The sequence below is a fragment of the Micropterus salmoides genome, unplaced genomic scaffold (assembly GCF_014851395.1).
Source record: "Micropterus salmoides isolate LMB-PRFRI ecotype aquatic unplaced genomic scaffold, ASM1485139v1 Ms_hic_scaffold_13, whole genome shotgun sequence".
In the NCBI taxonomy this organism is placed as follows: domain Eukaryota; kingdom Metazoa; phylum Chordata; class Actinopteri; order Centrarchiformes; family Centrarchidae; genus Micropterus; species Micropterus salmoides.
In genome coordinates this window covers 18,888,222-18,912,858 of record NW_024040374.1, presented here as the reverse complement: position 1 = coordinate 18,912,858, position 24,637 = coordinate 18,888,222, and the positions used below count along the sequence as shown (strand labels likewise).

The following is a 24,637-nucleotide window of genomic DNA, read 5'->3' as shown; positions in this document are numbered from 1 at the left end:
CAAACTGGGGGGTTTCCAGGTTGTCAATTGGATAATATTTAAAAATATTTCCGTATTCGATGGCTTCAATAAATATTCTGCTGTGACAGCGCTTCATGCAAATGTTCGAGCCTGCGGGGGGGATTGCAAAAATGAGGAACCAAAATGAGAAGCAAATCATTTGGGGAACAAAATCACGCAAGGTCGGAAGACTGATAAAATGCACCACACGTCTGTTTTTATTGAAAAGCCACTTGTTCCTGTTTCACAACTGGATGTGATCTCCGGTCTGTGGAGTTAACTTTTTGTAAAGTCGGTAAGTTAAAACTTTTCTTCTTCACGGTTCTGATAAATGTTACAGTAGCCTATGTCAGTGTTGGGAAGCGGCCAGCTGTATCGCACTTAGAGTTATTAATCGTCGTCGTGGTGTTTAATTTGGTCTGAAAACAGCTCGTGGTTTCATTTTCTAGCATCGCTGCTACCTGATTAATTTCCTGAATAAGATTAATAGGCTGTCGTCTGCTGTGCGTGTGTGTGTACAGTTACAAGCGGATTTTCCTCCGCGCCTCGCATTCTCATAAAGTCAACACAGGTTTACAACCTGTTTTGTGGTGTAAACCGTAATACCACCCGTGTAGGCGGACAAGTGGGACATTCATTCAACAGCCAAACACACTACTGTTGTCAGTCATCAGTACGGTCTCACTTGCTACGCCGTGGAGCTGATGCATATAGATGGTAACGTTAGAGTTACAGTTATATTTTAGCGCGTGAAGTTTCACTTTAATGTTCCTGTGGGTCCAGTTTATCTTCAGGTTTGTTAGTGGCGACACATGCGAAGATGGGGGAGTGGAAAATGAGCATTGGTACTCTGAGTGAAGAAATCCTCACAGGGCTGTCAAAGATGTTGGACAACTCGACCTGCGGATGGAGGCAGCTAGCCAGTGCGGTGTCCGAGCAACCGAAATTCCGCTGCAGGTGAGACATTGAAGGCATCACACAAAGAGGGTGATTTAAGCTACAAACACCTTTTTCATCACCATAATAACTCATTTGAACATTTACACTTCATGCTGTATTGCAAGGACTTCATATGATGTATGACGTGCATGATGAACAGGTGTGTCCCTCAGTAAAATACTGTACATTCCTGCAAGTTTTTTGGGGGGGGCGGGGGCTCTGCCTCTCTCCTGCTTTGGGGCACTATGGTTGTCACCACCCCTGCACTAACACTGCCCATTGAACGCTCTCCCTGCAGTGAAAATGAGCTGACCAGCTGCTCACTTCAGGTGCTGAGCGTTGCAGGCAGCCCGGGACGTACCCTCCTGGCACGGCTGGCTGATCGCTCCTGTCCCCTGGACTTTCTGCTCCACTGCCTGAGGAAGATAGACCACCAGGAAGCTGTGCACTACCTCACCACCAAAGGTAAAGCAGCATTATTTATTTATCTGTCTTTTGAACAAAATCTCTGTTAATGTTTATCGCCTATCATGTATTTATTGAGCCTCACAAGCTTTACCTACTTACTAACCCCTGTTGATTGCTGGTATGTGATGTGTGTGGGTTTCTGTGAATGTGCACGGATGCTCTGCACAAATGAAGTTCCTAATGGATAAAAAAAGGTTCTTTGAATCGAAGTGACTGGGATGCCATACATATACAGACGTGTAGATTTCTATTTCAGGAAATTCTGCTTCCTAACATGGTTTAATGTTACACATTTTCAAAAAAAAGTATGAAAGTAGTAAGTACATTTACTCAAGTGCTGGTACATTTTGAGGCACTGGTACTTTCTCCATGTGCACATTTTGACTTGACTAGCCTTGGAACACCCACTATAAATGGCAAACAGATATTATTGATGGCATTCATTAATGTTATTAATAAGTAACACGTGTGTGATTGTCAGCAGTGGAAACTGTGTGTATTCATTTTATTTGTCCTTTCAGTGTGCCAAAATGCCAAATAAAGGTTATTAGTATGTAAGGAAACATCAGGAAGAAACAGTCCTGGCTCTTTCAACCATAAATATTAGTAGAGGAAAGATAGGGCATTAGATTTGTTTTACACAGATAATTTTGTCTGTAGAAGTAACAACTTTACAAAGTTGTGTGTGTGTGTGTGTGTGTGTGTGTGTGTGTGTGTGCGTGTGTTTGTGTGTGTGTGTGTGATAGTAGCAGAGCTGATCCAGATCACAGTGCAGCCACAGTCCCAGCAAGCCACAGTTGGGGGCAGGGTGGTATTGACCTGCAGAGCCTCTGGTCCCCCTGGACTCAGCTACCAGTGGTTCAGAGGCAAAGAAGAGGTCAGTCCAACATCATATGATTACGTGGTTATGATAAGATTTCAGGTCAAACCCTATGTTACGTGGAGTGGTCTGTATTTATTATATTGTTAATGTGGTGATGGTAATGAGACAAATTATGCATTCTCTTAATAGTTATTATCAGATGTCAGTTAAAAATTGGTTATTGGTTAATTATTTCCTTGTTTTAGATTTTGAACGAGACAGGGAGTACACCAGATCTGGCTCTTTGTCCTTTAGCCCTGGTCCACCAGGGTCACTATATCTGTAGGGTCAACCATGGAGAAAACTGCATCTTCTCCCAGTGGGCTCACGTTCGCTGTGTCTACTCTGCAGGTACCTCTTCTCTCCTCCTTCTTTTCTCCTTGTTTTATTTCATCTCATGACATGTAATGTCATTTCCGAGTAAATCTTGTCATATCAGGCTGCAGCAGCAGTCTGTTTCCAGGGTCAGTGAGTGGGCTGCTCATCACCCATCAACCTCAGTCCCAAGCAGTGTCTGAGGGTGACACTCTGTTCCTGGAGTGCAATGCAGAGGCGAACCCTCCTGCCCAGTACGAGTGGTACCACAATACGGTGCCCATGAAACAACACAAGACACGGTCACTCAAGGCAAGTGTATTTACACAGTCTGCTCTGACTGAACTGCCTATCTACTGTGCATAACAATGATTTCAGAAATAAAATGGACAAAAGCTTTAAAAGCAAGGCAGGAAATATATAACCACTGTGCTATCATCATAAAAAGGATATCATAAACTAATACATATGTTTATCTTATAAAAGCATTTCTGTTTTATAGAGGGGGGTTGGTTAGCTTCAGCTCCTCTCGAACTAACAGTTCTATTTGTCACTTGTTTGTAATCTATATTTTCCACATTCTATTACATATACTGCAGCTTTGCACCAAACCCATGTGTGTGTTAGCTTAGAGTGTAAAGATGATCATATCAGAGTGATGCAATTTTGTCTTGCAATAGATCAGGTATGAAAATGTTTCCAAACATCAAATGAGAGGAGATATGTTAGGCCAAACCAATGAAGGTGTTAACAAATTCTCACATTTGGTCTCCATACAAGTATGTGGTGTGTAGTTGATGTTGTGTATTCTTGTAGATCCCATGTGTGACCACAGAACACAGAGGACAATACAGATGCAAGGTGTTCAATTTGTACCACGAGGCGTGGACTGACACCGCAACAGTGACCATCGGTGAGACCCAGGCACATTTCTTGTTTCTGTAGTCAGAATAATTGACAGAAGTATTATTATTAGAAAGATCGAAGAGGTCTTAAAAAGTTTTAATACATATGATAATTGTGTGAATGTTATTACTTTTGAGGAGATTGTAAACATAGATAGACCAGCAATAAGTCTGACATTGCACATTTATAGGCTCGTGTCACACTTGGGCAAAGTGCAGTACTGTGCAATGAATAACTTCCTGTTTTGCACTTTTACACAGGCCCCAGTTCCATCACTGATGCCTCCTGGGTAGAAGTCTATCGTGGTCTAGGTATTCTTTATATTCTGAATATTAAGGAGCGAATAGAGGATCTAGAATTTTAGTTCCATCATCACACCTTGATACCTGTTCATGCAGGGGTACTTTTGAGTGTAGTACCAGCAGCGGATTTAGCTGATAGGTTGTGTGTGTTGAAATCTGTCGACTGGCTTTTTCTCATTAATAGAAAGTTTACAGCATGTGTGGTTACCAAGAACTGTAGAAATGAGACATTAAACAAACAGTCTGATCACCAGCAGCATGGGCTTTTTAATTTTAACCTTTTCATTTTGGTGTTGACAGACTCACAGGAAGTCAACAGGTCAACCAGCAAACCAGGAATACAGCCGATACAGGTGGTCGATTCGCCCTCATCGACCAAGCATTTCCATGGTGAATTTTGCCCAAACCAATACTGTAGTCACAATACAGCATCTGTGGATCAAAATATACTCTCTAAATAGGTACATCACATGATTTGTTTTAGGTTAATGGTCCTTTCGTGATGCGTTATGTTCCCCTCCACAGCAACAGACAAAGTTGCTCTCCTGATTGGCAACATGAACTATCTCCACCACACTCAGCTGTGCGCTCCCATCGCTGATGTCCATGAGATGACCAACGTACTCAGACAGATGGACTTTAAGGTGGTTTCCCTGCTCGACCTCAACTGGCAAGAGATGCACAGCGCTGTCACAGAGTTTCTGTTGCTGCTTGACAAGGGAGTCTATGGTTGGTGTCTATTATCAAAGTAAAATATAGTATAAAAGGTTAAGAATCTGACTTTGATTCTACGATAGTCACACACTTCTCTGTCCTTCCTTCCACAGGCTTGCTATACTTTGCTGGCCACGGTTATGAGAATTACGGCAACAGTTTTATGGTTCCCATCGACGCACCGGCCTCCTACACATCAGAGCACTGCTTGTGTGTACAGAATATATTGACCAGGATGCAAGAGAAAGAGACTGGGCTTAACGTATTCCTGCTGGACATGTGCCGCAAAAGGTGTGAATGTTGAAATTAATTAATTGAAGTACCAGCTTTTTTTATGTCACGCTGAGGTTATATCATCTGCTGTGCAAATTTATGCTTTTAATCAAGGTACAAGGTTGTTTATTAGTCATTATACAGCACATGGCTGCATAACAAAATGAAATTTGTAGTTCCTTCATGCTACACAATATAACATAACACATAATTGAGTTTATTATGTGAATTTTTTAATTATTTCTTTTCAGAAACCCAAATGATGATATCATTGTTCAACCAGGACTGATCAAGGTGACAGCAAATATAGTGTTTGGATATGCCACGTAAGTCGCTGATTCTCTCAAACGTTAATTTTCATTCTGTGTTGGCTTCTTAATTCACCTGCTGTGCTTTTTTGCTTTGATTAATTCTGGTGGTGGAGACTATTGGAACTCCGTGATTTAGACTGAAAAGGTTTCACTCATGTGTAGCTTGTTGTGTTTTAGATGCGTAGACGCTGAAGCATATGAAGTGAGGAGGGAGGATGTGTCAAATGGCATCTTCATAAGCTTCCTCAAACGGCGAGTTTGTGAAGATGAGAAGGTCACCGTCATGCTAGACAGAGTGGCTGAAGGTATGTATGCGGAGCACACATGAAGTATGGGATCTGTAATTGGGGCCTGTAATAGATTTGCACCAACTGGGCATGCAATAAGCAAATAGTTGTGTGTGTTGACTCTGACATGGGTCACTGTCTCATCTAAATGGAGCAGAGCTGTTATCATTCTTATTAGTTATTAGTTCCACCTATGCTTTTCCTGCTGTCTGCTGTGAGAAAGGTTGTTGTAAAGCATTGGTAATGGTTGCTACTATGGCTGCAAATAAATACAGTTCCCGTTTCTTCTGGTGTACAAGAATGTTTCAAACCATTGTAAAATGTTTTTATTTTTAATAACAGTAACTTCTGATGTTAATGTTCTGTGTGGGATCATGTTTGATGGAGAAGAGGCGCACCACCTACAGATTCACAGAGGACAAAAACAAATGTGGGCATTTTGAGAATGTTGCCGTTCTGGCCACATACCACTCAGTCATGTTTCTGCATTGACAGGTGGAACACACCTGTTGTCACAACACTGTTTGTGTTCTAGCCAGATGTGCCACTCTTTAACAACGCTCTTTAACATACTGTAACATGTATTTACTTTTGCCAGACATGGGTCGTTGTGAGATCACACGAGGGAGGCAGGCTCTGGAGCTACGGAGTAATCTGTCTGAACGACGCTCCCTCACTGACCAGATACAGACCTCTGAATGTTCTGCGTCCTATTCGGCTCGAAACCTGCAATGGGCTGTTGCTCATGGTACTCATTTTGTTTGTAGATTACTTTATTTAATGTTGGCATGATACTATACTTAGAGTTAAGTATACCTAATTCAAATATCACCCTTCATAGTCCTACCGAAGAGCCTTTGCCTGCAGTTTGACTGTGGAGTGAAGGTTCAGCTTGGTTTTGCTGCAGAGTTCTCCAATGTCATGGTCATCTACACTCGGATACTTGAGAAACCCAAAGAAATTGCTTCCTGCTCTGCTCAGCTTACTGACTTCCCAGAGGTTTGTCAGCCGATATTAAATATGAGGATTTGAGATTTTAAAGACACACAAAGACATCATCATGTTTGTGATCAGTAATCCTACAGTGTTTCACAATACACTATATTTTAAACAGGAATTCATCTGTTATTGTGGATTCTGTTACTTTGGCAGGATGTGGACATCGATCTGAAAAAGAGTAACCAGGAGACTCTGCTTGAAGCCGGCAGTTTATTATTGATCAAGGAAAATCTTCCTTCACCAGAGGTCCCTAGTCTGTACACACGCATCCGAAGCCTCCAGAGACTCAGGGTCAGACTCTTGTCGTTGCTTTCATTATTGGTTCTCTTATTTCTGTCCTAGGAGAATCCTGATAAATGTTTATGTGCCCTCTGGAGACCAATTTGTACTGTTAGTGGAGTCAGGAATAAGACTAATGCCACCATTTTGAATATTATAATATATAAAGAGGTCTGAAGTCTGAGCTGAGAAGCCTTTTTTTTCCTAAAGCTAAAAATCTAATTTTGCTCTTCACTGTCTTATAGAGTGAGCTCACATTCACAGTCTGCCTTCATTACACCTATTCCAACATGGATGAAGAAGTACAGGAAAGGCAACCAGTGACAGTTGGTAAGCCACTGGTCTCCAAACTCAATCTACACGAACCACGACCACCTCGCGCCTGCTCTGCTTCCTCATCCTTCAGCCTCGACTCCTTCAACGTTCCTGAGTGCTCTTCCTTGAGTGAGGCCTGTGCCTCTGTTGTTTCAGCCTTAAATGCATGGTCATGTTATGCACAAACTGGCAGAGAATATTCCACCAATGACTCTCCAACTTCATCCAGAAGTGTCAATAAACCAGAGGAGGCTGACTGTCCTGAATTATCTGAGGCCCCTCAACCTCTTGTTGCCAGCAAAAGCTTGCCCCACAGCCAAGTAAATGACACAAATTACAAATTTAGTGACATGTACAATTTTCAGTCTCACTAAGCATTATGACTCCTATGTTCTGACCATTACACACTGTGTTGGGAAAAAACGTGTTTAAATAAACAGCTCAGGCAAACACTTGTCTTTCTGTGAATTTTATTCAAGTCTTCTGCAGAAGGAACGTATGTGCTCTACTTAGGTTATCTTTGTCTTAACTATACTTTAGGTTTCTGCAATGTTTTATAAATATTTAATATAAAAGAATTTGATATATTATCATTATACAGTCTATGATGATAATACATTGAAAAAGGATCACACTGCTGATCAAGTTTGACATGTGTTGTCTTTGTAAAAAGGAAGAAATTAGATGAATTGTAAACTGTTATTAAACTGTTGACATCCGTCGTTGCCACATGTTTCTCAATTTTATTTTGTGTTTTATTTGTGTGTACATTAAGCCAGGTTTCTCCTCTACTCATCTCTGCACTGCAACTGCAGTGCGCCTGCGCTTTGACGTCATCGGGTTTAGCGCGGCCTCCATTTTGCAGTAGTTTTGCTAGCAAGCTGCTTCTAATTCGTGCTGCACCGTCAGTAAATAAAGTGCATAAAAGAATTATATCAAGCTGAAGAGATATTTTCACTGGCACAACGATGGCTGACCGATCAGCAGACGTGGAGGTTCTGGAGGGTGCAGAGATCCGCAAACTGTCGGAGCTGAGAGTCATCGATCTGAAGGCCGAGCTGAAGAAACGAAACCTGGACACGACGGGCGTCAAGAGCGTGCTGTCGGAGCGTCTTAAAAAGGTAATTAATAGCTCACCTGTTAAACAACCAGGCACTGAATTGTATTATTACAAGTGCTACAGAGGCCCCTGTTTTCTTCCTTCACCCTGTAATAAGTTATCCCCAAACTAATGTAAACGCAATGCTACGTTAGCTTAAGAGGCCCGTTGACCTGATACTGTGTGCTAGCGTTAGCATTAACCGTTACCTAACGTTTGCGCCAAACAGCTGAAAGCTTAAATTGTGTGTTTGTTTACATATTTGACGTTTGCTTCATTTTAAACTCATAAACTGGAGAATGTATTAAGGTGTTCTTTTGTGCTTTTGCTCAAATCTCAAACCAACAGGCAATCGAGCAAGAGGGTGGAAATCCTGATGAGATTATTGTCGCTCCGGAGTCAGCTCCGAAGAAATGTACACCTAAACGGACTACCAAAGGTAAAGTTTGCCGAAGATGCGAAGTGGCACGGGTCTGCCCCTTTAGTATCGTTTAAACAGAAACTAAAGATTCCTCTACTTGTCAAAAGACACATGATCCTCTGTCCCGTGGTATTGTCACCTGAAGCTGACCAATTAAAGGGGTTATACGCGCTTAACATTAAAACGGTCGCTTAATGTTGCCACTGTGTAACGTTACAGTATGTGGATTTACACTCTGATCAAACTGTTTTGGAGAGGATTCCCCTTTTATGGTAATTGTGCATTATAAGCTACTGAGGGTGCATAACCTCTGTCACAGCAACATAATACAATTACTGCACCAAGCAGAAACTACAGCCTCCAAAATGACTGCAATTACACTCACTACAAAATAGTTTGAACAGGGCTGATGTATTACAGTTTTTGCCAGGTTTACGTAATAATAATAATCTGGCAACTCGGTGAATACCTATTTCACATGAATGTCACTTGAATTGCATTAAGACTTCCCATGCAGCAGTTTACTTTAATACCTGTTAGACACCCAAATTCAGACGAGATCTAAAATAAAATAAAAATTTCTGTAGATACAAGGCAGGAGAATGATGAACCGGACGACGGCACTATCGACGAGGATTCCCATGATGACCATGTGAGTTTACTGAAAGATTAACTTATTTTCACATGTTTGAGGACTGCTTTAACATAATGCACAACTGGAAGCCCTCCTGAATGACTGCAGAGATGTTTAGTCTCTGGATATTGCTGTTGAGTGTTTGTATTTGTAGCAAATCTTTCTCTTTCCTATTCAGGAGGAGTTTCAGGATGATCATGACAACATGCAGGAAATGGACATCCTCGACATGAACGTTCTGGATGAGACGGAGAATGACAATGGGATACCAGCGGGGGATGAGGAGGAGGAGGAGGAGGAAAGGGAGAATTTTCCTTCGGACGAAGACGCAGCGTTGAATGATGAAGAGGAAAACAGGGCCTTGGAGTCAGAGGATGAGGGAAGAAGTCCAGAGGTGAGAAACTACACAAGAAATTTGATTTTTCATCTGTCAAAAGTGGCAGGTTTTAATTTTACTGCATTTGTATCTATTTTTAACAGATGAACAAGTCTGAGATGTTAGACAAGGATGAATATATGACATGCTCATCGATCAATATGGTATGTTCCCTCACAAATGTTTTTCATGTGTGTAAAGCTTGAGAGGCCTCTGTAGAGCTAAACAAATGTGACGGTCACTTTCATTAAGACATCATTCTTCATTGTCTTTTAGGCTCAGGATCCAGTAGAGGGGGTCGACATGAAAGAAGAAACAGGTACTGTAGAAAATGGTGTGTAAAAAGATGGAGGTATCTTTTTACAGTGTTGAGCTTGGAATGCAAACACTTTGTTTAGTTTCAACCAGAAAGAGAGACTGGAAGCCCAAAGGGAATTGCTGACTTTGTGTTGAAATTTGGTTAACCATGATTAATACATTAGCTGGTAAATGTTGATTAAGTTGCCAGTTATTTTCTTGCAGTAGTGAAACACTAGTGGTTAACAATTTGATGCACACTGACAGCAATTACATGTGAAGGTCAGGGAGGTGTGGTGATTGCAGTGTTTCTAGGTTGCCACGTGAAGATCGAGGCAAAGAAGATCCATCAAGTCTCACCAAGTATTACACGTTTTTAAAGACACTGACTCAGAAATCAGCTGGATGTGAAATTGCTGGACTTGAGCTGAAGTTGTGGTCATCACAAATGGACACTGGGAGCCTTGGACACACAGTCAAAAGCTGAAAGAAGATGGACTCCCGCGAGAATCTCCTGCCGCACAGGTGATCTTGTGGCTCTCTACAGCACTGAACTCTTTGTCTGCTTTGGATCAGGTGAACGTGTGGTTCAACTTGAGAAATGAGCCAAAGTGTTAGTCGCACTAGTTGCTTGGTTGTCCTCCAGCCTTTGGGCTCTCTTCCAGTCTCTCGTTAGGGTCTACTTCATCGTTTTAATACATAGTTCTAAGAGCACAGGCCAGTGGTCATGACGTTCCTAATCCAGGCCTTGCCAGTTCCTCGTTAACCATTGCTGTGTTTCAGAAGTGATTAAACTCTGTGCCATTCTATTCCTGTTACATCCGTAGAAAATGACAAAGTAGCCGGGTCTTGTTTATCTGAGCCGCTTAACGAAGATCACCACCAGAGCCACGAGACGAGCCCAGAAGAAGAGCAAGCTGCCACCGCCGGAGGAGAAGAAAATGTGTCCGACACTGGTGCCAAGTCCGACACTGGTGCCAAGTCCGACAAGGCCAACTCTGGAGATGTGGAGGGCGACAAGGATGTTGTGGAGGCTGACACCAACGAGGTTGGGGACGTGGAGAATGCCCCAGAAGAGACATTTGATGCTGAAAACAAAAGCTCGCAGGCTGTTAGTGTAAGCGAACAGGGCGCTGTGGGTGAAACTGTTGATTCAGAAATGGGGTCTAAGAAGGGTGAGGAGGATGAGAAGACAGAAGAGAAAGCTGCTGCGGATTCAGCCTCGACAGTGAAAGAGTCCTCTTCTGTAGAGGGCGATGATCAGAAAAAGAGGTTTGTTGCTTTCTGTCTACTAGAAACCAAAATGGCTATCTCTGTTGCATTGGCTCCTTTGTGCTAGCAAAATTTGGATGCTCTTTTGGAGGTAAAAACGTTCTGTGCATTTGTCTGTTTTCATTTTGTCATTCCTTACACTCGCCTATCCCCCCCTTTATTACCCATTAACAAGTAATGTATTGGGATTGCCAAAGGATATAGTTCCATTATACACTGTTAAATCACTGCACTATGGTACGCGACGGGCTGATCACTGTCAGTTATGTATTATACCATAAAACACAAGTATGAGGAGCGATCCCAGGTAATCCTCATTATTGTATGTTTATAGCCTTTTTTCTTTGTCTCTAGCTCTGATGAAAAAGATGGCACGACTGAGTCAAAAGATGAAAAGGGTAAGTGAATTTGTTTTTCCTGTTCTGCACCTTTCAGCCTCAGTGGATATGCGCTCTGTAATGTATTGTGTGTTTGTGTGTAGCTGCTGGAAGTGGTGCTGCAGCAAGCAATAGCAGGAATCTGTGGGTCAGTGGTCTCTCTTCCACTACCAGAGCGACTGATCTGAAGACACTCTTCAGCAAATATGGCAAGGTTGGTCTACTTAAACTATCCCTCACTGTTGTCACCAGGCATATCATTTACATAGCATTTATATGTGATCTAAAATTGATGTTTTCTTAGTCCCATTCCCTGTTAATCTCTACTACTTTATCCTTGCTTCCCCTCCTCTATTTCCTGCAGGTCGTTGGAGCTAAGGTGGTGACCAATGCTAAGAGCCCTGGGGCCCGCTGCTACGGGTTTGTCACCATGTCTTCCACAGAGGAGGCCACTAAGTGCATCAGCCACCTTCACAGGACCGAGCTGCATGGCAGGATGATCTCTGTGGAGCGGGTGAGTGTCGGAGGAAGATTTCTTGCTTCATTGTAATGTGTCCAATAAATTTGGTCACACCCAAATAGTTAGAGTTAATCTGCATTTGTACACACAACTCATAAAAAAAGTTTTTAAATTGTTCCTTTATTTAATTAAAGTGAGTTCTGTCAGCTGTAATGTGGAATTGTACAATTCTTTCTAACCTGATGGATACCTAAAACCTAATTGCGCTTGAGATGCAGCAAAAATGGAAACACCAGGCAACGATTAGCATGTATCATTTTTTAAAAAAGATTAGAATATCTTTTGGGGCAGAAATAACTTTAGTTGAAAAGCACAATTATCACAAGTAATCTGATATGTACTAAAGAGGTGTTCTTTCGCACAATCCGTGTGAAATTGAATCAGTTCATTTAAATCATTTTAATAAACCTGTTCATGTTTAAACATTGTAGGCTAAAAATGAGCCTGCAGGGAAGAAGCCAGCAGACAAGAATGACACCAAGAAGTCTGACGGTGAAAGGAGACACTCCTCTGACTCTAAGTAAGAACTCTCACAAGCTGTCGCATGTTTGAGTAAAGTCTCTTACTAAAGATACCCCACCGGGACGATATTTTGGTCTCGTGTGCTTATAAATATCATGGGCGCAAACCTTTTTAACATGGCATGCCCTAGTGGTAATCTGTAACCACAGCAGTTAGAGCCCCTGAGCTATAACTCAAGAGTGGATAAGCTGTCCAACTACACGGGAGAAACCTAAACCAGTAATTGTACTGTTGTTAAAAATGTTTGTTGCTCTGATAGAACTGTTACTATTTCCTGTAGGTCTGAAGGAAAGGATGAGAAGTCTGAGGGAGAAGGAAAAGATGGCAAAGGTGAGAAATGTTGTATAATTTACAGCTTCATTAAGTTAAAGAAAGGAGACCCCTCTAAAACATTTTATATTCTTGACACTATCAATTGTGTGTGTTTGGCAGCTCGGAATGAGAGGACTGTAGTTATGGACAAGTCCAAAGGAGAACCTGTCATCAGTGTCAAAACCAAAAGCAAAGAAAGAGTAAGTAAACCTTCACCCTATAACAACTTGTACCACCCAGTTACTTTTTATCCTCCCGGTATGAGTTGTGTTACTGAGAGTCGATGCATAAAGTTGTTACAAGAGGATTAGAAGAATATGACAAAAAACTTGTCTTCTCATGACACAAGGTCCAAGGTTGTATAATGTAATATAGAGATTAGATGCATTTCAGACACACATGAACAGCTGTATTGTCATACAGATTTGCAGGGCAGATTTTATTTTGATTTCGAGTCACTCTTCTTGCTTCTGTCCTTTTTCCAGAGCACAAAGAGTCGAGACCGCAAGTCATCCAGTAAGGAGAAGAAGGACATCCTGTCATTTGACCAGATCAAGGAGCAGAGAGAGCGTGAGAGGCAGAGACAACGAGAGAGGGAGATCAGAGAGGTGGAGAGGCGCAGGTGCACGTAAGGATCATGCGGGCGGGGTCTAGAAAAGACAATCTGAACCCACCACAGGGCTTAATGAAACATAATTGAGTATTAAGAAACTCCACTGCTGTTTCTATAGAAAGAAAATACTTTCTATAGTTCCTTGTTAAATACTGAATAAATTATCTTAGTTTATAAAATATGTTACTCTGGACGCTATTAACCTCTTCTTACTCACGTCTTCCAGAAAAGTACATTTGGTGCTGAGAGATTGATCTTTGCCATCTTCTTTCAGTGACCGGGATCGTGACAACCGTCCGGACCGTGAGCGCGAGCGAATCCGTCTGTTCCGGGAGAAAGAGGAGAGGAAACACTTGCTCCGGAAGCGACACTGGCTGGAGGTACTGTCAGATTACTTATTTCTAAGTAATTTTTCTAAGGATTTTCTTTCTCTCACTGCATTGCTATCAGCGTTTCTGCCAACATTTTCTGCATTATATTTTCTCCAGCACAAATCTCTACTTGTTGAATACATGTACTCCTTTTTAAATTAAAGTAATGGAAATATCTGTTTATCAATAGTTTGCCTCCCACATATTAATTTGTCAAAATTGTCATTGTCAGTCTACCTTCCTCACAAATTCCTTACTGAAACCATGAACCGTTCCAGGCTGAGAAGCAGCGCCTCGATGCAGACCGTATGGAGCGTCAGTTCTTGGAGCGGGAAAGGCTACGTATAGAGTACGAGAGGCGGCGGGAGCAGGAAAGGATCCTCAGAGAGCGCGAGGAGCTGCGACGGCAGCAGGAGCAGTTGCGTTACGAACAGGAGCGGCGCCCCATTAAGAGGCCTTATGACTTGGATGGAAGGTAAATACTAAAGGATGATTGAGAAATGGATTTATTTAAGTTGGATTCTTGATCATTCTGAGTAGCGGCATTTAAATATTAGAATTCATTATTTGTTCAGTGTTGATTTTTTTTTTTTTTTAAGTGCTCACGATTACACTCTCCTGTACGAGCTTTATTTAAAACAAAGCTTAAGGGTCACAAAAAACAAAATAAGCAACTATTGGTAAGTATTGCAAATAATATGAAGTAATACATCCCATAGTAAGTGGTGGATGATGACACAAATTATACACCGTCAGTTACGATCATAGACTATACTTAAGTAGTTTCTAACTCTCATGCTGGATCTGTAGTCTTGTATAAAAGGCTGCCAAATAAAATCACAAAGTTTTACTGATAATCACCAATAATGTTGTTGCCTTCTCTTCTTTCAGGAAAGATGACTGGCCTGATAAGCGCATGGCCATGGATGACCGTTACAGCCGTTCAGACTTGGGTCGACAGGAACGTTATCAGGACTTCGACCACAGGGACCGGAGCCGTTACCAAGATGACATGGTTATGGACAGGCGGGACAATGCGCGTGGCATCGGTGCAGACCGAGATGGTCAGGTAAGAGGTCCAGTAAAGCTACTTCAGTTAAAACATGTGTGACTGACCTACAGACCAGTACACATGTAAACAAATGCTCACACTATTGCCATTTTGTAGTGGTGCCTCTAGAACAGTAGAACATCCGGATCTTTGACATCTAAAATTTGTAGTGACTTCACAGGAAAACAGTGTCTGCTGTCTCTTCTTGCAGCACTTCTCAGACAGACATGGCAGAGAAGGCAGAGACTCCTGGAGCGGAGGCTACGACAAACGCATTAACCCCAGGTGAGCGTGACGCTGCGCTGGCTTCAGCTCAGGCCATATAAAAACCTAAATACAGGCTGTTATTTACTGAAGGAGGGAAATAATTGTAAAAATGTTTGTCTTTTAGGGAGGGAAATCGAGACTGGGATTCGAACCGGAAGATGGATGGAGACAGACCATGGCAAAGTACGCATACTTGTGCTTTAACGTGTGCGCCATGACTGTACTGCTAGTTACACTGACTGCTTTTGTGATCATACATTTTGAAGTAGCAGGCTGAAGGAAAATAGTGTAGCAACAGTCAGTTGCAATATAGAGCTATAACTACTGTGGTCTTGTTCTATGTGATGTTTTGTTTCTTTGTTCCAGGCAGAGATGGTGCTATCCCAGGCCAGAGCCACATGGCACGTGGAGGAATGGCAGGGTGAGGAGTGAATAGCAAGTGGTTTTAAATCTCATTTTAGAGGAGCAGCATGCACAATTTGTTAGAGCATTTCTCAGTCACTGTGTGTAATTGCATCTTTTTTTATTTCTTTTTTAATCATCAGCCGTGGAAGCTACATGAACACAGGAACATCTCAGTCCCTCTCTGGAGCTCTCAACAGACAGAACCAGCTGATGCAGGGCAGCGGCGGGCTGCAGGGTGGAGCTTTTGGTCGACGCTATTGATGTCTGTCGGACAGACAGTATTGCAACTGTTTGTAGGAAGTCATATTAAGAAGGGTTTGACATCTTAGTTTTGTAAATGTTTTTAAATCAGGAATTTCTTTTTGACACAATTCCAGTCCATTTTTGAGGGAAACCCTTTTTTTTTCTGTGTGATTCCTTTTCTTCTTTTTTTTTTTTCTTGGGTGTGTGCGTGATGTTGCGATCTTCTTGTATTTATCATTCAGTCCAACCCACTTTGTTTGTATAACACAACTGTCTGCTCACATGTAGAAGTTGTATATTCGGGGTTGGCCTGTGGTGGTAGAGCCACGTCAGAGCTCTGAGTTGATCGACCTAAAATCACCACTCTTCTCTCTGTATCCCAGTTTGTGTCTGAAGTATTTCAGAGGTTTCCATACTGGTTAAAGGAGCCTTTTGTTGCAATTAATTTCTTCAGAGATTGAGGCTCCTTTTTGACGTTATTCTTTTTGTAACACAGTTGGTTTGTAAGAGTTTTGCTGCTGAAGAAAAGGTTTTTAAAACTACATGTCACATTCTAATTCTCAATGCTTGTTAGACTTTTTTTTTTTATATATATATTTCAGTCTGTGCTTCTTTTGTATATAGTATCAGATTTCTGTGATTGTTGGATAATGGTAATAAATACCCCTGGAGTGTGTATGTGGTCAGAGTCTATTTAATTGATAAAATCTCAAGTGTAACGTATGGTGTTGTAGCCTGCGTGCCTCAAATGTGTTTTTAATTTTCTTTGCATCAATGTGTTACATTGTGTTTTCTCATCCTTCTGTTCAGCTCAGTTGTAAAATTCACAGGGTGAAGTTGCCTCTCACAATAAAAAATTTTTTACATATATTTTTGCAGTGGTACTACTCAAACAAATGCTCCATGACTCATTTCAAATTGCCAAAACAGTTGTTCAAAAATCAATTTCGGGCTCAGCACAAAACACGCATCACAAAAAAACCTCGAAAGATATGATCTGATGTGACACAGTGAAGTAACGTTTCACATTTCAACCCTTCTATTACAGTTTCCTTTCTTCTAAAAATGCAGTGTATAATTGGACTTGACACGAATTTTTGGCTCTGACTTCGTATTGGTGGTTAATGGAGTCATTGACGAGGATACCTGAACATTTCAGTCATTTGAAACTATACCGTGGTAACTAACATTTCAAACGGGGTTAATGGTGTGATGTCCAGTATGGGGAGTATTGTCGCTGGCTAATTTAGAATGATTGTTATAATTACTTTACCTTTTCCTAAAACATAGTGGGTATTTGCACTCAGACTGCTGATCTGGTGCCCTTTAACTCTTGCAAATGTCACAGTCAGCGTCTGATGGAAACATTTCACATGGCTTGTAGACTGAAGAAATGAGGTAAGAAGCTTGTGGCTGTAATAGCAAACACTGTGTGTGGGGGGTAGACTCCAATAATGTCTTCTCTTATCACTCACCTCAGCGAGTGTCAGTGTAACACTCACTGCAGAATAGCAATTTGTCCAGGATTACATATCGCATGCTTCATTGCAGCAGGAAATGATCTTGACGTAGGATGCCATTTTGACCTCTGTACTTCATACTCGGGTCATGAGTCCACTAACTGTCAGTGTTGACTTGGAAATGATTTCCAGATATAGCTGCTCCTTCACTCCAACTTCCCTTGTAATTTTCTATTACAGGCTTCAAGTTCCGTTTCTACAAATGGACTTCCTCTCTATCCACAGATACTTTCTTCCTTCAACACACTGCAGCCCATGTGTCATGAAGGATGACTCCGTGTGTATTACTGGGGAAGTAGTAAGCAGTGTCAGGTCGTAAACTCATGAATGTTAATTTGAGTTTCATATTAACTATGTTTTAATGCAGTTGCTGTGGTTTCAAAGTCAAACTTTGAGATGTGTTGTGAGAGCATCTTAAGGGTTTGGCTTTGCTGAACTGATTGGGAGTCAGTTTTCTTTTTTGTGAGCTTTGGGAATAAAACTTGTACATGTTGATAGATAAAGATAGCAGAAACTGTGATTTGTGAGAGATGTTTCAGTCAAATGAGATGCAGAATGCTATACCCTAACTGTCTGTGATTAACATGAGGATTGACAATGGATGCAGTAGCTTAAAATAGCTTAAATTATGACATTGTTCAATAACAATTTTTGGTGTATTTGAAAGTTCCTATTAAATAAAAATGCACTTCCCTTGTTACATTAAGTTCCTGGGTGCATTTGTTCCTGCATTCACTGCCTAATATGTTTAATGAATGCATTTTGCATACTTGACATAATTTACATATTTATTTATTTTACAGTTGTACCCAACCAGTTGTCTTTGGCCAATAAAATATTATAGATTTTGTGATAATACAGGTGAGCCCCATCATCATATCAAATCTGCAGGTCTATATTGCCAGCATAACCAGCACCTTCTCCACCCATCTGTCTACACCATCTGGCTGCTTCATGTGGAAACACAGAAACCAGGCAAGTTAATTATCAGTTTGTGCAAACCTTGAGTCTAAAATTCTCCCAATTTTCATCAGTTTTCTTTTTGTCCAACAGAGGGAGACATATAACCATTAATAGAAGTCAGAACCAGAAATTTCTGTTCATATTTTAGAGGTAAATGTTATTTTTCAGATTGATGACAGTAAGTGCAGAATCTGTAGAATCAGCTGAAATACCAACATGGACAGCGTCAAAAGCAACTGTGAGGACTGAGGGATGCAGTCACTGCATCCATACCCTAGATTTCACAATAACTCTTGCTTCCATGATGACGCAGATGACAGCAGAAGTGAAAATAAAAAGACTTGTGGGTGAGAGGATGTTTGGGACCAGGACATGTACCAGTGTCCCTGTGTCTGGCTCACCTCTTTTCTCCTCTTGTCGAGCTCCACCACCATAGATAGTCCACCAGATGTGAAAAGAACATGCAAGCACCCACACTGATGTCCGTGTTGAAGGAATCACATGCACACACAAACTGATCTTTGATGTCATCCCCGTACTGTGCAACATTATTTACCCAGATTCCTGGCCTTTGGAAGAGTTTATTTTCTTTACTAGTTGAGTTGATGGACCTAAACTCACCACTCTTCTCTCTGTATCCCAGTTTGTGTCTGAAGTATTTCAGAAGTTTACCATACTCATTAAAGGAGCCTTTTGTTGCAATTAATTTGTTCCCAATTTGTGATGGGATTCACATCATATCACACAGCAGGTTTTCAGTAAGGTACTCTGCAGTGTTTCATCTCTCCGCTGGATTCATGTCTCTGAGTCAGTGGCAGTGCACGTGAATGTGAGAAGCTGCAACAGTTGAGCTGAGGCAGAGTCGTAATGTTTCTGTTGCATGTGATGGTACGCTCATGTGCATAAGCTTCTCTGTATGTTAGTGACACCCACAGGTAGATCCACCAGGAGCTTCCTTCAACATCTTGACCTGCAGTGAGAGAAGGAGGTCTGCAGAGCTTCAGTGTTGTGAGCTACAGAAAAATGCAGTAGATAGGACAAAAATGTGTCTAGATGTGTGACAAAATTATTTCCATCTGCCCTGCCCTACTGCTGCCAACAAGTGTGTTTTGAGAATATGTTATCTTCGTTAAATAGCTGTCCATGATATCATGTAGCCCTGAAATGATTGGAAAAATGCAATATATGATAGAAAAATATAAAATATTCCTACCATACATCCAGCTCTCATTTACTGTTGGCAGAGTCAGACTCAAATGGCTCATATTTTTAGATGTAATTGCAGTCAATTTCAAAGAGTAATACACTAATTGCACTCCTGTAACATTGTCAGACTCCAAATGTTTAAAAAGACATTTTCCACATATTCTTCTTCCAAACCTGCACCTATATGTTAACCACAATGCAACTTGGCCTTTGGTAAGAGATTCAGATGTGTTATGCTAGTAGCAGCCAGCGTAGCCTCAAGCCACTGACCTCAAGCAGAAAGGAGGATCTACAGAGGTCTGGTAATCTCACTAATTTCCAAACCCCAGATTTTTTTTTTCATTTTCAGCCTCAACTGATGCTGACTCAACTGACATGACTTTAGGTGACTTGCCAGATTTCACACAGCTCCCTCTGGAGTCACAAAAGGCTTCATAAAACTTTGTTCATGTATGCAGTAGTACTCCAGCTTGACAGGAATGGTGCAAACTCTATTGCCTGCCTGCCAAAGACATCAAGCTCAGACAGCAGCCAGACTGATGAAAAGAGAGTGAAGGCCAAACCTGAGCCAAGCTGGGTCATCACAGTGCAAAACCTGATCAAGGAGAGAGAAACAAGTGGAGAGTCAGACATAAGGCCTCTGTCATCCGGGGCTATATGAGGGATGCTAGACACTGTGAGCAAAGCATGTCAAGAAATGTTCATGCCAGAGTTGTTTCTGACCTAAATTTAATATAATAATCTTTGAAGGTTCACATGTTTTTATTAACACCTTCATACTTCATACTTCATACTTGCAAAATAATTCAAATTATTTAAATAGGAAAGTCAACAGGAATGCAAAAGAACATTGCGCTGCCAACATGTAATTCCACATGTGCAACCCCTTTTCAGCACTGCCAGGCCAGACGCTGGCATCTCCTGGAGCAGTCAAAATCAAATACTTATGAAATGTCTTCTTTGTCCTGAGTTGGGACATCAGTGAGTTGAGAAAGTCCGGTCTGAGTAGACTGGTGCTGACTGCTGCATGCACAGCAACCTGAGCCTCCCTCTACACTGGCATGACCAGCTGCCTTCATGGACTGAACATATAGGACTTATTCAGGCTTCTGGTCTGCTGCATTCCACTCAGATAAAACCCCCAACATACATGTTCAAAAGCGCTTGTGTAATACATAGACATGAAGTGTGTTTGTGTGTGCTTCTCAGCCTGCACACATCGAGATATACACGCTTGCTTAATGGGACTCTGTGCATTCTGGACACGGTGTGTAGTGGGCAGTGTGTAGTGACAGTGTGTAGTGGGCAGTTAAACGCTCTGTGGAACCTGTAGTGACGCACAGCAACAGATGCACAGCCTCCAACTTGTATGTTCCTCTGTGTGTGTGCGTGCGTGTATGTGCAATCTGATTTGCTTTTTCCTTTTGCACATACTGCACATGCATGCACACACATGTAGGTGTATTTGCATGCATATGCCTTATCTAACTGGCAGACCAAAATGCCCTCACGTTAAGTAGCATTTCTATCTTGGGGTTTGGTATCTGTACATGGACTTTGGTTTCATGTATATCTAAATATATTCTATATATGCCAAACATTATGTAAGGGGAAGGCTGATGTTTCTGGTTTCCTGCCGATCTCGTGAACATATATCCAGCTTTTACACTGTATTGGCAGTTTGACCCACTGTGGTCTCCTCACTGAGATCACTTCACTGGGGATGTTTCTTAAAAGAGTAGTGACAAGAAAGAAAGACTGGGGACAAGTGGCATGTCCTACCAATAACATATCTGTCCTGGAATTGTTACATTGAAAAAAGAGTATACCAAAGATGTTTAACACTGACTAGATGGTTGATTTATGTGAGTTGTTCTGTAAAGGAACATGTCGTTCACCAGGTTCTCAGATGTTTTCCTTCTTTATTAAAAAAACATTTGAAAATTACAACTCCTGGCAAAATGTCCTGTCCTGACAAAGTGGAGCTACATATTTCATAGATTTGTTATACTTAAAACTGTTATTTAGAAAAAAACACCATTAATAACAAGTTTAAGTTGTCGTCATTAACATCAATCGATTAAACATGAAATTATACATAAATTATGCAAAAAGTATAGTATCTCACTGTCCCTGAAATTTCAGTTAGTCACACTTACATAAAACACATAATAAGAGTGCAACACGCCTTAAAGGTTACGACCTTGTCACATGACAGGGCCTGCCAGTCCAGTGACAGGGCCTTACAATAAAAGGCCTTTATTGAATATAATATGTATTTGCCCTAGAAAACCTTATATGAATAAATATATATTACGCTGTAAATTCGAAGCTTTTTATGCTAATAGATAAAAGTTTTGAATTTAGAATTTTTTACCTGGGCCTGTGTGACACTGCTTTTTAGATTGCACTTTGTATATGAATGGTGTTTCAGTACATGTATACATATAATTGTAATTTATATTAGCTTTGAGTAATAATATTATTCATATTACAGCTTGGTAATAACAGGGTAAATGTCAAGGTCAATATTCAGATTCAAGACTAAGATATTATGTTATTATATTAATGTTTTGCCCAAGACAAGCGGTCTGGTGGAACGTCCTAAAAACAGCATTGCACTATTCCTCAATTCCTCTTCCTCTTCATAACCTGGCACCTACATTACCCACAATGCCTTATCTAACTAGCTGACAGAAAGCCTCATGCTAAGCGCTGTCTTGGGGTTTGACATCTGTACATGGACCGTGGAAGTAATTTTAACGGCTTGAAAAACAATTCATGCGTGTCTAATAAAACAAAAACAATGGTTAGATCGGATTTACTTACTGGTAAAGTGGACAGGTTCATGAAAGAGGCACACACACAGTTTAGAGTTAAAAGTGAACACAAACAAAAGACATACTCAGTGTATGTTGGATATAAACACCCAAATGTCCTCTGCATGCACACACACACACACACACACACACACACACACATGCAATTCTTGCATCAATTAGTTCCCTCGTTAAATTGCCAGCACGAGTATATAAAACCTCCTCTTCATGTCACCCTTGAATAGAGGCAAAAATACTGCTTTCCTCACACACGACTCCTCCCCAAGTCTTTCTGTGGCTTTTTTATGACCTTAAATTGTCTTTATTAGGAGACTAATAAAAGACTGAACTCCTGCTGAGTTTCTTTCTTTCTTTCTTTCTTTTTTCTTTCTTTCTTTCTTTCTGTCTGTCTGTCTGTGTCTCTGCCTTTTTTGTTTCTTTCTGTCTTTCTGTTTGTCTTTCTTTCACTTGTTTGTTCTTTTGTTCTTTTGCTTTTCCCACCTCTAATGGATTTCTGAATGGCCAGTTAACAGCCAAAATCCACTCTAGTGTCGGCTAATTGCGGCTTTCTCTTTAGCTTTCATGCCACATGTGAAAAAAACCTTATGCCTGGTGAAACAATGATTCATGAGGGTTTTTTTTCTCCTTTGACATTATTTACTCTACACTTGGCTTCAAGGTCTCAGTGGAAATCCCTGAAGGCTTTTTTTCTTCCGCAGATTTGGCAAAAAAGCCATTCTCTCCATATTTGAATCCCTGAAGGTCTTTTTATCTGCTGGTGTGTCTGGACCGTGATGGCAATGAAAGAGAGTGGAAACATTCGGATAACGGCGAGAACACAATGTGATGAGTGTCAGTGAAGTCATGAAAAAAAATTACATGGATGGCCTCGCACGGGCAGCGATGTGTAGATGTAGATGTTGGAAGTTTAGCCCCAGATCAAAATCAAGCCACGTAGGTATTTAAAGGTACCAGAAAACACTCAGTAAACATGAAAATCTGCAGCCACATCTCCTGTCTGCTTTGCTGTGGATGAAACACCATCTTTAGTGTGGAAACCACATACTGTACACATATGGTGTAGCCTCTCTGAAAAACACTGTGGGGCCCCTGCAAATTCACTTGGCAAGAATATCTATGCATCGTCCTGTGAAACCCAATCCCTGTTTTCCTTTTTCCCCAGAATCAGCCTTCTCAGTGATTCATCAGAATGGATGTTTATGTTCACCACCAGGAATTCACCATTCGGGGAGGGGGTGTTTGTGTGTGAGTGTGCAATCGCACGGCTGCTTTATCACATTGTTGAGGTTTATGTCTCACTTTCAGAGATTTTGTGTGTGAGCATGAGTATGTTGTTGTCATTTGGGATTTAAGTTACACATGTGACTTCACCCACGTGGACTATACCTCTAAGCAAATGTAAATACTGGAGGCAAGGGAGCAATAAAGGGGACATGTAAGGAAACAGATGGAGTGTATTTAGAACTAATTTAAATATTTTCAGTAACTTTCAAAACTACACCTTTAACATTCAGCAGATACATGAAGTAGTCTGCATGTCTCAACACTACTCTGCTCTTTCTGAAGCCGACATTATTTGCTGACAGTGCAAACACAGATGGACTGTGAAACAAATGTGTAGCCTTTTAGGTTTGTGAGGCACCAGAATAAAAAGCAGCAACAGGAAAGTGAAGAAATTCCTCTCCTACAGGAAATACTATGTCATCTCTGCAGTGATCCTTTAATTTCCTCAGCAGGTCTCAGGGTCAAAGCCAAACTAATTGGAGATCAAAGGGACTGCATGACATTACACTGGCACATATCCGATCTGTATACATGCCACAGGCAGTCTGCCTGTCTGTTGCGCTGTCCTTATATATCTTTCACTTTTTATCTCTCTACATTCTCTCTCCCTCTTTTTGCTACTAATTACATCTAAGTGTGAAAAACAGAGTGAAAAGTCTGATTTAATCTGCAGATCCTGTGGAAAAAACTCCTTCTCCGTGTAGCCAAACATCATTCTGATGATGGTGCCTGGGTGTGTCTCGTCATACAGGATATGACATTTCTGCCCTGTCGTTTATCACTGTGGGTCTCCGTGTGGGTCAAGTACAGTAACCGCAGTGAATGTGGAGATCAAGATGGAGATCACAGGCTGGGGGATAGGCGTTGTTCTTCTCTCTAATCACTGGGTTGGGCCTGTTGGTCTGGCCATAAGCACCACCTTTCCAATTTTCACTGGCAGACTCATACATACAAACACACCTAAACATGCACAGGCATACATATACTGGAACATATAAGATAAAAGAAACAAGCAGACTATATTTAGTCGAGGCAAATACAGAGCAGCAGTTGATTAGTGAGGATTCAATGCTG

The 24,637-nt window shown here is 41.2% G+C and overlaps 2 protein-coding genes and 1 long non-coding RNA gene across 6 annotated transcripts; 2 read left to right on the top strand and 1 right to left on the bottom strand.

The window, feature by feature from the left end:
• Positions 1-140: 140 nt before the first annotated feature.
• On the top strand, positions 141-7,422 carry malt2 (MALT paracaspase 2). Of its 2 annotated transcripts, none has more exons than XM_038715984.1 (17): positions 141-295; positions 784-957; positions 1,238-1,404; positions 2,157-2,284; positions 2,476-2,620; positions 2,709-2,896; positions 3,401-3,497; positions 3,751-3,801; positions 4,093-4,182; positions 4,318-4,521; positions 4,620-4,797; positions 5,031-5,105; positions 5,268-5,395; positions 5,976-6,125; positions 6,219-6,376; positions 6,530-6,667; positions 6,901-7,422. In XM_038715984.1, the coding sequence occupies exons 2-17, from the start codon at positions 821-823 to the stop codon at positions 7,342-7,344; spliced, it is 2,478 nt and encodes an 825-aa protein (XP_038571912.1). In that variant the 5' UTR covers positions 141-295; positions 784-820; the 3' UTR covers positions 7,345-7,422. The 2 variants fall into 2 exon arrangements, with proteins under 2 accessions (XP_038571912.1, XP_038571911.1); XM_038715983.1 differs by having other exon boundaries at positions 2,154-2,284.
• Positions 7,423-7,797: 375 nt separating this feature from the next.
• safb (scaffold attachment factor B) lies at positions 7,798-16,618 on the top strand. Of its 3 annotated transcripts, none has more exons than XM_038715982.1 (21): positions 7,798-8,091; positions 8,418-8,508; positions 9,078-9,142; positions 9,303-9,518; positions 9,605-9,664; positions 9,777-9,819; positions 10,625-11,069; positions 11,424-11,467; positions 11,551-11,660; positions 11,811-11,960; positions 12,398-12,486; positions 12,769-12,818; positions 12,921-13,000; positions 13,286-13,428; positions 13,688-13,793; positions 14,063-14,259; positions 14,676-14,853; positions 15,047-15,120; positions 15,227-15,285; positions 15,469-15,523; positions 15,648-16,618. In XM_038715982.1, the coding sequence occupies exons 1-21, from the start codon at positions 7,939-7,941 to the stop codon at positions 15,766-15,768; spliced, it is 2,529 nt and encodes an 842-aa protein (XP_038571910.1). In that variant the 5' UTR covers positions 7,798-7,938; the 3' UTR covers positions 15,769-16,618. The 3 variants fall into 3 exon arrangements, with proteins under 3 accessions (XP_038571910.1, XP_038571908.1, XP_038571907.1); XM_038715980.1 differs by having other exon boundaries at positions 9,777-9,834; positions 13,286-13,422; XM_038715979.1 differs by having other exon boundaries at positions 9,777-9,834.
• On the bottom strand, positions 15,922-18,903 carry LOC119900756. The gene is made up of 2 exons (XR_005444098.1): positions 18,845-18,903; positions 15,922-16,101 (listed from the first exon to the last, which is right to left on the bottom strand). It is a non-coding gene; the product is annotated as an uncharacterized LOC119900756 (long non-coding RNA).
• Between the last annotated feature and the right edge of the window lie 5,734 nt (positions 18,904-24,637).

Excerpts from the sequence above, each read along its gene's own strand:
- malt2 (XM_038715983.1), top strand. The coding sequence starts at position 821 with ATGGGGGAGTGGAAAATGAGCATTGGTACTCTGAGTGAAGAAATCCTC. Across the intron at positions 2,897-3,400 it reads ACAAGACACGGTCACTCAAG|ATCCCATGTGTGACCACAGA; the intron begins GCAAGTGTATTT and ends GTATTCTTGTAG. Across the intron at positions 3,802-4,092 it reads AGAAGTCTATCGTGGTCTAG|ACTCACAGGAAGTCAACAGG; the intron begins GTATTCTTTATA and ends TGGTGTTGACAG.
- safb (XM_038715979.1), top strand. The coding sequence starts at position 7,939 with ATGGCTGACCGATCAGCAGACGTGGAGGTTCTGGAGGGTGCAGAGATC. Across the intron at positions 11,468-11,550 it reads TGAGTCAAAAGATGAAAAGG|CTGCTGGAAGTGGTGCTGCA; the intron begins GTAAGTGAATTT and ends GTTTGTGTGTAG. Across the intron at positions 11,661-11,810 it reads TCTTCAGCAAATATGGCAAG|GTCGTTGGAGCTAAGGTGGT; the intron begins GTTGGTCTACTT and ends TATTTCCTGCAG.